Source organism: Schistocerca serialis, chromosome 2 (genome assembly GCF_023864345.2).
Source record: "Schistocerca serialis cubense isolate TAMUIC-IGC-003099 chromosome 2, iqSchSeri2.2, whole genome shotgun sequence".
NCBI classification, from domain to species: domain Eukaryota; kingdom Metazoa; phylum Arthropoda; class Insecta; order Orthoptera; family Acrididae; genus Schistocerca; species Schistocerca serialis.
In genome coordinates, this window is record NC_064639.1 from 903,586,387 (window position 1) to 903,603,509 (window position 17,123).

The 17,123-nt window shown below is 40.6% G+C and overlaps 1 protein-coding gene across 2 annotated transcripts in view; it reads right to left on the reverse strand.

Moving 5' to 3' along the window:
* Positions 1-15,001: 15,001 nt before the first annotated feature.
* Positions 15,002-17,123, reverse strand: part of LOC126458255 (protein tweety) — a 1,040,173-nt gene continuing 1,038,051 nt past the window's right edge. For both annotated transcript variants that reach the window (XM_050095170.1, XM_050095169.1), the window contains exon 12: positions 15,002-16,044. In XM_050095170.1, coding sequence (XP_049951127.1) covers positions 15,870-16,044 — 175 coding nt within the window. In that variant the 3' untranslated portion in view covers positions 15,002-15,869. The remainder of the gene's footprint in view (positions 16,045-17,123) is intronic.

The window sequence follows — 17,123 nt, forward strand, 5'->3', positions numbered from 1 at the left end:
TTTGTTTGCCTAGGTATCGGATCGTTTTTTCAGATTTCTCTGCGTTTTCTTTATTTTGTTGCAATAAGGCTTTCATGAGTTCTGCCAAATCAATTTGGTTAGTTAGAGGCAAATTAATTTCTGGCTCTGATGTGAGCCCGTTCGCCCTGTTTTGCATTTCCTCTAAAGTATTCCCCAATGTATTTTCGGAACCGTCCGACGCGTTAATATTCGAAATCAAATTATCCCGTTGATCCATGTTGCTTAAGTTGTTGGACAGCCTACTTTTAGCTTGGTTACGTGTCTGCATTAGTTCAATTTATACCCAGTACGCAACACACTAATCATAATAAATGTATCCCCCAAAAATTACGACAGTCACACGAAAGGTACCCAACCTAGTACGCAGTTTTTCACACACAAAACAAATTTATATCTTTGATCGAAGTCAGTGCAATTTACAACCGAGAAAAAAAACACATACATATAAAACACACAAATACAGAAAACAAAACAAGACAAACAATACAACGCCGCTCAACAACGCCGTGAATCTTTTGAAAGTCTGCTCAGAAACAACGCAGAAGTTGTTTGAGCGCTGCAGGGAAAAAAAATGAAGATTATACAACGCTCGCAATCTAATGTTTCAGAGATTCCAGAGTCTAGCAGAATCACAGAACAGGGTCGCCATGTGTAATGTTGTTGCATTAATTTGAGGTGGAAGCGGTGCTGATATTCAAGACCATAAAAGTGGGTTAAAAGCTGTGAGCTATGTGAGGAAGTTAACCTTGCATTACTGCGCAACTGTTTCACCAGGTATCCAGTCTAGCTTACCAAATTCCCAACAAGACTAACATTAATTATAATCTTTTATTATTCATCTTACGATAACCGGTGATACACATATAAAAAGAGAATTTAAATAAAAATAAATAAATCAGTTTATATTTGGACATGTATTTTAACATTGATCATTGTTCCGTTAAAATTTCAGCATATCAAACTTGATTCACAACTAAACTGGTGCCTTATTTAGGATTGTGAAAATGTGAGTTTGTAATCTTACGGAACACATCAAATAGGGAGCCAAGATTGGGAGACTACATACAACACTGCATTCATAAAATAACACACGAAGAACGTTGAAACATATCCAAGAGGAAATTGACCACAACCAACTGATTCAATTTTCACCCAAAGAAGTTACGTTCGTAGCGCAGTCCTGTCCGTCATGAAATTACCACACACTGGTATACTAAATTCATACTAACTCTCTGTGAAATCTTCCCAAACAGAATAGCTGAGGGCTACTTTGATGTTACACCACATGCTTCACGTGGTCAACTTGGTTTACACAAAGAGTGTAACTCCACAGAAATTTTGATAATTAAAATAAATTAGATCGAAAAGCAATTTACAAAAGAAAAACCTCGAACTGGTTACTATCGTCTCACTACTAACCTGATGGGTCAAACAATTGTATAAGCATGTGGTACTGGTCTCACAAAGTACACCGCACGTGGGTTGAACATAAAGAAAAGTTGCTATACTGAAAAATATTGTCAAGACGAGACGTTATAATCTCACGCACATTCGCATTTAAGATTGATAGTCCTAGTTAGAGTTACTGATCAACACGTGGTTCCACTTTACTCACAAAGTAGTGACAAAGCAACTACCGGAAGATATTCTGAACTTCACACTCGAAATACACTGCGTTGCAATTTAAGATAACATTAGATATTTTAGAGCTAAACCTGGAATAAAGGTGATTAAATTCTCAGTTAGGCTGAACTTAAGAAATCCATTGTCCTACGGACTTAGCAGACATGTGCTTAGCCGGAGATCTTACCACTTCAGACGCTCGCCGCGGACAGACTGCCATGGGTCCCCTACCAAGGGTGCTTCCCGATACAAAACTGAAGTGACCAGAGAGGCAGCTTCCTATACCAACATGACAAGGGACAGACAGGACCATACTAAGAATAGAAACCTCTTTGCTGCTAGAAAGTGTAGCTACCTGTTCTGATGTTGTTCTCTAGCAGACAGGCTTATCTGCTACCATCAAGCATGCAACTACTAATACATTTGCTCATTCATCCTCTCACACAGAAGGGAAGGGGGATGACAGTATCTTATCATATACAGTATATAAAAGAAAGCAGATGTAGGTTCCATATGAGACTGTGTGACATGAATTACATATAAACTGTGTTTTAAAGTGTAGTAGTGTGACAGATCGTTCTTGTTTATGTGTAAAAGTAACACGTTTCACTGCTCAGTCTCCTCCCAGGTAGTCAGAAACACCACAGTAAATTTAGAAGAGGAATTTATGCCGTAAATGACAACAGATTTAAGAAATTAACATGAAAGGAATCCAACAGAGACCTTTCAGCATTACCTGCATTATTTTCTGTCAGTATTATTTGACTAGTGGCACTTTAAGCGATAACACGATCCCGAACAAAACATGTGTCGCTAACACTTAACGAAAAGATAAAAATGTAACGGAGGCGAGTGAAAAAAACACACACTGTGCGCGAAATAATACTGTATTTCAAATGCTGTAAGACACAAATCTATGACACTTCAAGAAACAAGACAGGGGAAGAATGGATGGAAGGGGACGGGGAAAAGAAAAGAAAGGCGAGGAAGACGGGAAATGAAGAAATTAACGAGGTAGTGTGAGAATGAGTCGTAAGTGCGCGTTTATAAACCTATCTTTGTCTGAAACCATGTTGGCAGAATGAGACTCTGAAAGTCACTAAAGAGCTTGAAAATATGGAGTTTAAGGCATCCACAGGACGGCTGGACAGTTCTGAAATTAGGCACAACATCGTGTGGAGTGACATTTGGAGAAGCAAGGTGCAGGGAAGTGTAACAACAGAATGGAAGAGAATACTGTACTACCTAAATGTGAATTATGACCCGAAAGACATGTTCAGTGCCGATGAAACGAGACTTTTATCGCGCGCTGCCTTCAAAATCCCTACCAGTTGAGGTGAAAAGTGCACCGGCGAAAAATATCCAAGGAAAGGCTCACCGTACTACTGGGTGGAAACATGTGAGGTGAATGGAGAAGCCACTGGTGATTGGAAAGACACCAAAAAACATAGATGCCAATAAGCCTCCTGGCACATGGCGAAGCAATGAAAACGCGTGGATGGTGAGTGGTCTTCTGGAAGTATGGCTGGGTTCTTGCAATCCCAAAATGACTAAAGGAAATCACCAAGTTCTCCTATTGCTAGACGGTGCAACCTGCCACCCGAAAGTCAAGTTATCAGACGTTAAACTGGCTCGGTTCCCGCCTGGTTCAACCAGCCCCACACAAACCATCGACCAGGGTGGTTAGTTTCTGTCCTTGATGCAGTAAATTCGATTGTCTTGACAGTAAGTGAAATAAAGCCCGAAAATGTTACCAAGTTCTTCGGCAAGGCAGCATTTGGAGGTCAAGAATTAGACGTTTCTGTTGCCATCGAAGTTTAAGAAAATACAGCAAAAACTACTGAATTAATTGAAACGCGTAACATTTCACACAGTACCGATGACTACATTCGAAGTGATGTTCAAATGTGTGTGAATTCCTAAGGGACCAAACTGCTGAGGTCATCGGTCCCTAGACTTACACACTACTTAAACTATCTTATGCTAAGAACAACACACAAACCCATGCCCAGGAAGGACTCGAACCTCCGGCGGGAGGGGCCGCGCAGTTCGTGACATGGCGCCTCAAACCGCACGGCTTCGCAGTGATGACTTTCTTTCAGATCAATCCATTTTTACCTCAGTAGCAGATTTAATAGAAATTGGCAACAGAAGAACCAAAAGAAGAAGAAAAAAATGATATCCCTAGAAAAATTCATGCGCCTGAAGCAGCTGTTGCATTGATAAACAAAGTTAACGCACTTTGCAGCACACACTAACTCTCCCAATCCGTTGGAACTACTGCATAGTGCAAAAGAAAAACAGCAGTAAGTCCCATAGTGCTCAGAGGCATTTAAACCATTTTTTTAGGAATGAAGGTACGCAAATACATACATATTTACAAATTTATACCTTTGCGCATGATACCTGACAAATTTTATATATCCTAGTGAGTTTTGTGTAATCAGGAAACGTCCAATTTGCAAAATTATTTTAGTCCCACACGATTCTGTTTTCAGTAAGTTTTACTGATTAGTATTTAATTTCCAGACATGTTGTACCTCTGATTTAAAAGGCATCTGCTGTGCATTTTTATGTAATAATAGTAATATTGCAACAAGGAAAATGTATTTAAATTTTTTTAATGAATGCTCTGTAAATAATTTGCCACATCCCTTTGTATGACTTGTCCTCCAGGTAAGATCGTGTTCTTTCTCATGCCCTCCCATTCTTCGTACTGGGATTTAATTTGTACACATCACCTAAGTCCTAACATTACTACCAAAATGTCAGTTTCATAATTAACTTTTTGTCTTGCTGCATAATTATAAAATGCACATTTCTAATTTGTTTAAAACATTTTTTATTTTTTAAATGCTCAGGAAATTGCAATTTACAACTTGCTTTTCAGATAGCAGCATCATTAAGTATTAGTGTTTGTCCATAATTTTGAAGCCACCTTCTCAAATTTATGTTCTTTGGAAGAATAATATTGCGTGGTTATTCATTTCATGCACATAGACAAAAATTCAGTTTGACAACAGGAACTGAAGTACAAAAGTTAAACTCAGCAGTCAGGCCCTGAAGACTATGGTTTCTTGACTAGCTGCCACGTGTCGTCATGACTATGTGGTATTGAGGGGCACGGTGCCAGGCGCCAGCAGACTGCTGTCCCAGCTGTTGTCAACTTTCCAGACCTGGGAGCTGCTACTTCTCATTCAAGTTGCTCCTCAGTTCCAGAATGAAGGTCCGAAAGGTAGGAAATGGAGTTCTGGCAGAAATACAGGTGTGAAGACTGATTGTGAGTTGCTCGGGTAGCTCAGTCGGTAGAGTTTTTGCCTGTGAAAGGCAAAGGTCTCATGTTCAAGTGCTGGTCGACACACATTGTTAATCTACCAGGAAGTTTCAGCTTCCCAATTGGCATCACGAATGCACCCCGTTCGTCCGACCATGAAGGAAAACTTCTTGGTAGGACCTGGAATTGAACTTGGGCCTCTTCTTTAATTATGGGGATGATTTTCCATAGCGGGTTTCTAGTTGCATAGCCGCGCGGCCTAGGGCGTCTTGTCACGGTTCGCGTGGCTCCCCCCATTGGAGGTTCAAGTCCTCCCTCAGGCATGGGTGTGTGTGTGTTGCCCTTAGCTTAAGTTAGATAAAGTGGTGTGTAAGCTTAGGGACCGATGACCTCAGCAGTTCGGTCCCATAAGACCTTACCACAAATTTCCAGTTTAGTTGTGTTTGCTAATAGCAATGATAAGCACTACGAAGACAAAAACAAATTACGAGGGTCATCCACAAAGTAAGTTCCGTTTCTATTTCTATCCGCGGCAGCGCTACGATCGCAGTTCCGAACATGCGCGGCAGTTACTCTGACTCAAGGAGAAGACATGCACGCCATTTTCAGATCGCTGCTGTCGACCTATTCTTTGTAGTGCTTCTTCATAATGTCAGCCATAATTGAAAATGCCCCCGCGTGTGAAATCAGATCTGTGATTCGTTTTCTAAATCCAAAGAAAGTTGAACCAAACAACATTCATCGGCAAGTCTGCGAGGTTTACGGACAAAATGCTATGAGTGATTCAATGGTTAGAAGATGCATCAGACTGTTCAATGAAGGATGTGATCAAGTGCACGATGAAAACCGAAGTAGACGCCCGTCTGTGGTTACAGATGAACTGGGTCACACAATGGAAGAGAAGATTAAGCACAACTGTAAGTTTACACTTAGTGCCCTTGCTATGGAAGTTCCGCAAATCTCACGATCACTGATTCATGAAACTGTTACCGAAAAACTGAAATTTCGAAAACTTTGCTTACGTTGGGTACGCAAAGTTCTTACTTAACAACACAAAAAACAACAGACTCACTTCAGTTTTTGACACACAGCAATCAATGGAAAGGAGGCACACTTCAACCCCCAACGAAGGTTAAGTCTGAGCAAATCTTGACACCTCGAGAAGTCTTGTGCACCGTTATTTGGGACAGAAAAGGCATTTTGCTGATTAACTTCTTACCACGAGGTCAAACGATCAGTGCACATGGTTACTGCGAGACCATTAAGAAATTGCGCCGCGCAATACAGAACAAGCGCCGAGGATTATTGTCAAAAGGTGTTTTTTTCCACGATGATGCCAGACATCACACGGCGAATGTGACCAAACAACTCTTGCGGAAATTTCACTGGACGCGTTTGATCATCTTCCGTACAGCCCGGACCTCGCTCCTAGGCAGTTTCATCTCTTCTTACACCTATAATCTGTCCCTTAGTGGTCATCACTTCAACAATGATGATGAGCTGAAAAAACATGTTACCACATGGTTGAATACACAGGCGGCAACCTTCTATGAAGAAGGCATACAAAAAATTGTGCCATGCTATGACAAGTGCCTACATAATTTCGGAAGCTATGTAGGAAAGTAGTTTAACAGTTGTAGATTTTTGTACAATAAATATTTTTTCTGTATCTGTACACGTTTGTTTTATATAACCAAACGGAACTTACTTTGTGGACATACCTCGTAAATTAATTCTTCGCAGAAGTTCGCTTCCCAATACAAATACACTCCTAACTTATACCATACTAAGTTTGCTTCTCAATACGAACATTCTCCTAGCACATACCATACACGTAGCTATCGTACTTCTCGGAACCAAACAATGCTACGGAAAGAGACGATACAAGCACATAGCTATATTGTCGCATAATGGCAATATCCTTCTCTGACCTGATTCTTAACGGGAAATGCTTTTATGTATTTCAATATAAATTAATTTGACTTATTTAATGAAAGCTGTTATCTTACTGTTACTGAGCGATGATATTATTACTGATACAGGATAGAGCTTTGAAATTTATTCTGCTTTAAATTCAGGTTGTAATCACTGTCAAATATTACGCCAAACTGATTGAAAATATTTCCTAAGCTTAATTTGTCGGGTGAAGCCCATAAATAATTATTGTTTTTGTCTAGAGGAATGTTCGATACTTTGACCTGTGATGTGACGTCACGTTTTGGTGCGTAGTTTGAAATGAATTTCTGTGTAGCCTTATATTCTATGGATCGTAATCTCGTTGACTTATACAAAAAGTAATTTGTTAATCTTTGCGCGGGATTTAAAATTGCTTTTCAAGTATTAGTAGCATCGCGAAATATGGAAGGAAGTGCGGGGCCACGTCCTGCCCATGATTTTGATGTGGAAAATAGTGGTAACGGGGAACAACATATTCCTCATGTTCGTTTCGCTATTGTGAACTTAGCTGATGAATTGAGGGAACCAGTTAATGTGTCACTTTTGGTAGAAAGTACAATTTAATTGCTTGCTTCTGTAAGTGTAGTCGGTTCTAGGCCTTCAGTCCGGAACCGCGCGACTGCTACGGTCGCAGGTTGGAATCCTGCCTCGGGCATGAATGTGTGTGATGTCCTTAGGTTTGTTAGGTTTACGTAGTTCTAAGTTCTAGGGGACTGATGACCTCAGATGTTAAGTCCCATAGTGCTCAGAGCCATTTGCACTGTAAGTGTAGTGTTTGTGGCAACGACACATTGTGCAAGGTTTCGAAGAAACGCGCGAGCCATCTGTATAGGTGGCGCTGTGCACAAGATCGTGTGTGGCGGTCTATTCGTAGAGGGACGTGGTTTGCGAAATCAAGGCTTCCTATGAAAACTAGGTCTCCTATTTGGTTTGATGCTCATGAGATAGAAACAGACTGTAAAACTGTTATAGACTGCTATTCGTTTTGCAGGGAAGTTTGTTTGGATTTAATTATGAGAAGGGGGAAAATTGGTGGGCCGGGGGTTATTATAGAAATAGATGAACTGAAAAAAACGATGAGAGGACGTGACGTCGTTGTTCCATGGGGGTGCGTCTGTGTGTGTGGGGGGGAGGGGAGGGGGGGGGCAGTTGTTCCACGAAATCATTCTTCACCAGGCATGGTTTTTAAGCGAATTATACGTAGGATAGCTTTTACGATGTTTTAGTTACTAAAAAGTTACATAGCAGATGGGACAATCATAATGTCAGATGGATGAGCTAGTTACAAGGGATTAGACGAAATTGGGTACATGCATTTGGCTGTGAATCATTCCGTTGACTTTTTAGGGAGTAAAAAACGGGGTCATGAACAAATGGCTCTGAGCACTATGCGACTTAACTTCTGAGGTCATCAGTCGCCTAGAACTTAGAACTACTTTAACCTAACTAACCTAAGGACATCACACACATCCATGCCCGAGGCAGGATTCGAACCTGTGACCGGAGCAGTCGCTCGGCTCCAGACTGCAGCGCCCAGAACCGCACGGCCACTCCGGCCGGCATGAACAAACAATACTGAAGGGCATTGGGCAGCAATAAAAATGGACGTTTCAATTCTTGAAAGCCATTTAGATGAGTATGCCTGGAGGAAGAATCTTCCACAAAATTGGTGCTCCTTTTTTTTTGAGGTGCGTATTTAGTTTTTTCTGTTTCGTTAATTATGTTTCATGTTTGCGCCTTGATTTGTTGGACGTCAACCTTTTGGAGATACTAATATGCTATTGGTAAGTACTGGTGTGCATCTTGTTACTGTAATTTTTATTTCTATACTCATTTTGTATAAGTGACTTGCTGTGTGATGGTTCTTGCATTGTGTGCTGATGCTGACAATTGTTTGACATTGGTGTTAACGAATTTGTAGATAACAATTATGCAAATGTTGAGGAGGCGATAGATTGAAAAGAGAGATGTACACTATGTGATCGAAAGTATTCGGACACCTGGCTGAAAATGACTTACAAGTTCATGGCGCCCTCCATCGGTAATGCTGAAATTCAATTTGGTGTTGGCCTACCCTTTAGCCTTGATGACAGCGTCCACTGTTGCAGGCATACGTTCAATCACGTGCTGGAAGGTTTCTTGGGGAATGGCAGCCCATTCTTCATGGAGTGCTGCACAGAGGAGGTGTATCGATGTCAGTCGATGAGGCTTGGCACGAAGTCGGCATTCCGAAACATCCCAAAGGTTTTCTATAGGATTCAAGTCAGGACTCTGTGCAGTCCAGTCCATTAAAGGGATGTTATTGTCGTGTAACCACTCCGCCACAGGCCGTGCATTATGAACAGTATGAACAGGTGCTCGATCGTGTTGAAAGATGCAGTCGCCATCCCCGAATTGCTCTTCAATGGAGGGAAGAAAGAAGATACTTAAAACATCAATATAGTCCTGTGCTGCGATAGTGCCACGCAAAACAACAAGGGGTGCAAGCCCCCTCCATGAAACACTCGACCACACCATAACAACACCGCCTCCGAATTGTACTGTTGGCACTACATACGCTGATGACTTTCACCCAGCATTCGCCATGCCCACAACCTGCCATCGGATCGCCACATTGTGTACCATGATTCGTCACTCCACACAACGTTTTCCCACTGTTCAGTCGTCATTGTTTACGCTCCTTACACCAAGCGAGGCGTAGTTTGGCAGTTACTGGTGTGATGTGTCACTTATGAGCAAACAGCTTGACCATAAAATCCAAGTTTTCTCACCTCCCGCCCAACTATCATAGTACTTGCAGTGCATTCTGATACAGTTTGGAATTCCTGTGTGAGGGTCTGGATAGATGTCTGCCTGTTATACATTAACACCCTCTTCGACTGTCGGCGGTCTCTGTCAGTCAGCAGATGAGGTCGGCCTGTACACTTTTGTGCTGTATGTGTCCTTTCACATTTCCAGTTCACTATCACATTGGAAACGGGGGACCTAGGGATGTTTAGGGGTATGGAAATCTCTCGTACAGACGAATGACACAAGTGATACCCAATCACCTGACCACGTTCGAAGCCCGTGAGTTCCGCGGATTGACCCATTCTGCTCTGTCACGATATGTAATGACTACTGAGGTCGCTGATATGGAGTACCTGGCAGTAGGTGGCAGCACAATATATCTAATATGAAAAACTTATGTTTTTGGGGGTGTCTGGATACTTTTGATTACAGAGGTTTTTTTTTTTTAATTTTTGAATAAGTTACGGATTTCCGAGAGAATGATCACTTCGTGAGTCAGTACAACAGCTTAATGTCACGATAATGGATTGGTTGCGCCAGAGGTCTATGTTAGGACAGAATGTGACGATTTGGAAACATTGGCAAAGCCAACGAATCTTGCAGTAGAAGAAGGTGTCTGTGGTGACACACTGATCTGTAATGTAAAGTGAAGTCTAGGCTATTTTGGAATCCAACAATTTGTTTGTGAGTTATCGAAGCCAACGAATCTGACAGTGGAAAAGATTTCTGTGGTGACAAACTGATCTGTAGCGTAACCTGATGTCTAGGTTTGGTTGGAATGCAACAGTTTGGTTGTGAGTTATCAAAGTCAACGCATCTGACAGTGGAAAAGATTTCTGTCTTGACAGACTGATCTGTAGCGAAGTCCGAGGTCTAGGTTAGACTGGAATGCAACAGTTTCGTTGTGAGTTGGCGAAGCCAACGAATGTGACAGCCGATAACATTTCTGAGGTGACAGACCGATCTGTGGCGTAGCCCAAGGTCTAGGTTAGGTTGGAATGCGACAGTTAGTCAGTGGCGAAACCAACGAATCTGACAGCGGAAAAGATTTATGTGGTACCGGTAACAGACAGATCTGAAGCGCGACCAGAGGTCTAGGTTACGTTGTGATGCGACAGTTTGGTTGTGAGTTGCAAACGAATCTGACAGTGGAAACGCTTTGTGTGGTCACAGACTTATCTATAGCATAGCCTGAGGTGTAGGTTCGGTTATAATTCAACAATTTTCTCGTTAAAGCCAAGAAAACTACGTGTGTTACGAGACTCGCCTGTAGTGTAGCGGGAGTTCTGTGTTAGGTGTAATGTGCGAATTTCGTTCAGGTGTCGAAGAAAATGAATACCAACATGAATGTACTGTGCCTGGTTGATCTGTATCGTATGTCGTGATATATGATGTTCTTCGCAATATCCTAATTGTATTTACGACTTTGCCGAATATTTTGACTGTGTGGTTCAGTTATGTTATTGGAAAACCGCAGCTGATATTATGAGTGTTGACATTGGCTGACAGCATACTAGTGATTTAACGTTATCAGTTTGTTCGTTGTGATGCTACGTAGAATTAGTTCCGACTATTACTCGATTTACGAGGAATTATTTATTACAGATATTTCGCTGTTTCCGAGTGTAACATGAGTTACGGTTGTTCGCGAAGCAAATATTATTTCCGAGATTTATGGGAGTCATTATCAGCAGTAGCAAACTTTGGAAAAGTCCCTGCGTCTGTTAAGTGTATTTTTAGTTTCCGTTTTTGAATGATAGTTTTGAGTCTTTCGTTTAGTAGCATGGTTTTTTTTTTCAGTTACATGGGCTGTACTTTGAGAAGATTAATATGTATTTCTTACTTTGGTAGTTACTGATGCTTTCAACAGATAGCGGTAGTTATAGTTTTCACCAGAATCATTTCTTTCCATTTCGTATTTTATGTTCTGGCGTCCATTATAACGGTAGTGTGTGTTTTTATGATAGGGACTACTCGAATACTTTTTAGTTCTCTAAACTATTTATTTCATTACAATATTCATAATCCCAAGTGTTTGTTTTGAGACGTTGTCATTTTTTTTCTTTACTCACTGTTTCTGGTCTATTACGGTGAAGAAATCGACGTTAATACGACGCCACATTGGGAATAATGTTTATGACGTTTGTCGCATGTTATTTACGTCACTTGCCAAAGCCAACGGCTGTTACCAAAGTCTTTATCTGCTTTGAAATTTATTCTCATTTAAATTCAGATTGTAATCAGTTTGACTTTAATGCTATTACCTTCAAATATTACGTAAAACTGATTAAAACTATTTCCGGAGCTTATTTTGTCGGATTTTGAGGATCAGTGGACAAAGTTCAAAACCATCGTACAATATGCGTTAGATGAGTATGGGCCAAGCAAGACCGTAAGAGATGGAAAAGAGCCACCGTAGTACAACAACCGAGTTAGGAAACTGCTGTGGAAGCAAAGGGAACTTCACAGCAAACATAAACATAGCCAAAGCCTTGCAGACAAACAAAAATTACGCGAAGCGAAATGTGGTGTGAGGAGGGCTGTGCGAGAGGCATTCAATGAATTCGAAAGTAAAGTTCTATGAACTGACTTGGCAGAAAATCCTAAGAAATTTTGGTCTTATGTCAAAGCGGTAGGTGGATCAAAACAAAATGTCCAGACACTCTGTGACCAAAATGGTACTGAAACAGAGGATGACAGACTAAAGGCCGAAATACTAAATGTCTTTTTCCAAAGCTGTTTCACAGAGGAAGACTGCACTGTAGTTCCTTCTCTAGATTGTCGCACAGATGACAAAATGGTAGATATCGAAATAGACAACAGAGGGATAGAGAAACAATTAAAATCGCTCAAAAGAAGAAAGGCCGCTGGACCTGATGGGATACTAGTTTGATTTTACACAGAGTACGCGAAGGAACTTGCCCCCCTTCTTGCAGCGGTGTACCGTAGGTCTCTAGAAGAGCGTAGCGTTCCAAAGGATTGGAAAAGGGCACAGGTCATCCCCGTTTTCAAGAAGGGACGTCGAACAGATGTGCAGAACTATAGACCTATATCTCTAACGTCGATCAGTTGTAGAATTTTGGGACACGTATTATGTTCAAGTATAATGACTTTTCTGGAGACTAGAAATCTACTCTGTAGGAATCAGCATGGGTTTCGAAAAAGACGGTCGTGTGAAACTCAGCTCGCGCTATTCGTCCACGAGACTCAGAGGGCCATAGACATGGGTTCACAGGTAGATGCCGTGTTTCTTGAATTCCGCAAGGCGTTCGATACAGTTCCCCACAGTCGTTTAATGAACAAAGTAAGAGCATATGGACTATCAGACCAATTGTGTGATTGGATTGAGGAGTTCCTAGATAACAGAATGCAGCATGTCATTCTCAATGGAGAGAAGTCTTCCGAAGTAAGAGTGATTTCAGGTGTGCCGCAGGCGAGTGTCATAGGACCGTTGCTATTCACAATATACATAAATGACCTGGTGGATGACATTGGAAGTTCACTGAGGCTTTTTGCAGATGATGCCGTGGTGTATCGAGAGGTTGTAACAATGGAAAATTGTACTGAAATACAGGAGGATCTGCAGCGAATTGACGCATGGTGCAGGGAATGGCAATTGAATCTCAATGTAGACAAGCGTAATGTGCTGCGAATACATAGAAAGATTGATCCCTTATCATTTAGCTACAAAATAGCAGGTCAGCAACTGGAAGCAGTTGATTCCATAAATTATCTGGGAGTATGCATTAGGAGTGATTTAAAATGGAATGATCACATAAAGTTGATCGTCGGTAAAGCAGATGCCAGACTGAGATTCATTGGAAGAATCCTAAGGAAATGCAATCCAAAAACAAAGGAAGTAGGTTACAGTATGCTTGTTCGCCCACTGCTTGAATACTGCTCAGTAATGTGGGATCCATACCAGACAGGGTTGATAGAAGAGATAGAGAAGATCCAACGGAGAGCAGCGCGCTTTGTTACAGGATCATTTAGCAATCGCGAAAGCGTTACGGAGATGATAGATAAACTCCAGTGGAAGACTCTGCAGGAGAGACGCTCAGTAGCTCGGTACGGGCTTTTGTTAAAGTTTCGAGAACATACCTTCACCGAAGAGTCAAGCAGTATATTGCTCCCTCCTACGTATATCTCGCGAAGAGACCATGAGGATAAAATCAGAGAGATTAGAGCCCACAATATCAGTAAAAGTATCACTCTTCTGCATATCTTCCTGACTTTCACTACAGTTTTTTAACATTTCAACTTCTCTATTTATGACAATATCATCTGTGATCAGTCTTGTGGAACTTCCTGTGCTATCCACTAGGTCATTAGGAACAATAAGGGTCCTATAATGCTCCTTTGGGATATGCCTGACGCTGCTTATATGTTTGGAGATTCCTCTCTATTAAGATAGGTATGCTGTGCTCTATTGGATAGGAACTCTTCAATCTAATCACAAATTAAGTCCAATCTTCCATATAACTCAAATCTACTGGAGGGGGCTATACAGCTATACAAGTAACACCAAATAGGTAAATTTTTGGACCACGTGGGGTGGGCTGACGCTACTATTTGAAGTCATGATATCCTCAGACCACTCCATGCATGGGGCATTTGGAAATGTTGTCTAGTGTTTTTACAGTCTTTCCTTGGTGATATTATTTTGTAGCTCTAGTTACACATTTGCTATCAGATCATTTCAGATAAGGGAACTGAGTTCCTCTAGGCAGTATTTTAGGTCGTATTTTGTCTTTAATAACATCATTCTTATGTTAAAAGTGGGGACACCATTTTATTTTTATAGAGTCTGTTAGATTCAATGGCCTAGCTTTTCATTGGAAGCTTAGAAGGCTGCCACAGCCGAGGGACCTGGTAACTTGATCCTCCTGAGCACCTGGTATTTTATGATGTACTGTATGTACAGAACATGTTGAGCAAATCAAGCTGTCTGCTCCTGTTTTATAGAGTTTATATGTCATTGTGGTTTGATTATGTGGATATACTCTTCTAAAATTAGGTAACAAGATAAATGATATAAAACAACACAGTCTGTATTTTTATTGACATTCTACGGTGTCTGGTGTGATGTAAAGAATTGCAATTTCTTGAAAGTGTGTATGGTATGTAGCAGTGAGACATTATGGCAGAAAAATATTACTATGACTCCTAATTGTTCTCTGAGAATGTTCCCTATGATACTTAATATGCACTGCATAATCTCTGCATCTGGAAACACATTTCTGTCAATCTATTTTTTTTTATTTTCTACAAAATACTATTATTAAAACTAAATTGTAAGGAACTACTGCATTGTTTTTGTGCCATTTCTTTATTTTTCTTGAAATGCAAAAAATGTCTCAGATGTTTTTCCACAAATTGGAAATGTTTCACTTTTTCCAATAAAAGCAACTTCTACAAGTAATCAAGGACAATGAAATGCAATAAAATTTCTTGTATCACATGATCAAAATGTCTCCAAATAGGATACTTCTTAAAAAGTCAATACAAATTTTTTTAATGTCACAAATGATCCCACAGCTATAAATATTTGACATATCATTTCCTATACAGTCTCCAATACTTGTAATTTTTGTAACGCTTAATATTGTGGAATTGAATACAAACACGTATCTAAGTTTACTCGACAGTAACATTCATCTCACAGTTGTCCAGTACAGCCAACCAGCATTCAAAAAGTAATCCCACGTATGACATTTTGTTATTACTCTTCGTACATAAATACTATTTATTATTCATTCTCTCAAAAACCAGAATTTTTTATTGAAAGTCCTCTGAAGCTTATATACGATATCATACCACTGTTCTAAATGTTGAACTCAATGATCTCTCCATATTTTACAGAGATAATGGTGTTTTCATAAATCACTTTTTCTTTTTTACACATAAGTCTTGTGAAGGTATTTGGTTCTTCTATGCCATTTCACAATCAACGGTTACACACACTTCCTTGGAAATCCTCATTTACCACTCATTCACAGGTAGGAGTTGTCACTATTATCCATTCACTCGATTGATCAATCCCAAAGTATTCTTCTGAACCTTGTAACCTGCATCGTTTCTCCAGTGACTGAGGTTACCTCCTACGAGCCCACCACCCCCTGACATAGAAGAGCCAGTTGCCGACAGCCGACCGCCGCACGCAGCATCACAGCTCAGTCACCTGGTAGGGGGCGTGGGCTGCCTCTCAGTAGAAGTCAGAGGACTCAAGCGTCTTGCACTGCTTGCTCAGAGTCGCGTACTGCCCATGGTTTGGTCCAAGCATTGCAGAGGCTCCGGACCCGTGCTCGTGCCCTCCGCCGCCTGCTGGCTCATGATGGGAACCGTGCTGGGACTTTTCCTCGCGGGAACTCCGGCCATCTCTATAGAGAAACACGTGCAAATAAGTTAACACTGCAACTTGATTTAGCACATGGACCATGTAGATATTTAAGCATTCTAGGCATGCTAATTTGTGGTTTTGTTGCTTTATAGTGTTACCTGTTTAACAGTTACACAAGTTATGCAAGAAATTGTTGGTGTATATACAGGAATCACCCAGCTTCTGTTCAAGATCACAAACAAACAAAAAATGCAAATTATTACAGAGTAGTCATACTGTGATGCAAGGAACAAACAAAAGTGTCTTTCTTTTTTGGATTCCTCTTTCCACTTATTTAATGCTGCAGTATTGTGAAAAAAAGGAAAATTTGAGGGGGAGACAAAGTTGAAGGGGTGGGGGTGGGGGACCAGAGAAACTTTCCTTCCCATTCTTGGGTGTGAGTGATCTGCCCTTCCTTCCCCAATCCATCTCTCTTTCCTCTGCCGAGAAAGGAGCTAATGGTTCTGAACCCTATGATAGTTTCTTACACTTTTTTGTATACACCAACAGTACTAAGAATTTTGCCAACTGAAGGTGAGTATTGGATGGCAATTCTATCTCATAATTTTACAGTATTCTCATATGTAAATCACCCATTTGTAATTTTAAAAAATAGCTATGTGAGGAAAATGATCGCATCCTCCTATCCTGAATTGAAAGCTGATTTTCTTATTTACAGAATTGTCCACTAGACTACAAATGTTTTGTTTTATTTGTTTTATTTTTTTTAGTACTGATGAAGCAACATTAGTCAAACTGACTGAAATAACTGAAAAATGGTAGCCATTAAGTGAAGTAGATTGGAGAAATATCAAAAATATGTCACAATGATTACACTGCAGTAAATGCGTGACACGTAGTATGCTAATAGAGATACAGAGAGAGAGAGAGAGAGAGAGAGAGAGAGAGAGAGAGAGAGAGAGAGAGAGAATACCAGTGCAGTCAAATGTTGCATTAATGCTTCAAGCACTTTAGTTGGAAGTATATACACTTTACTTTTTTTTGTATGTAACCAGATTCATTTTAAACATTTAATTTTATATTTCACCTGGGACATGTTCATTTAATTATTCACTGTAA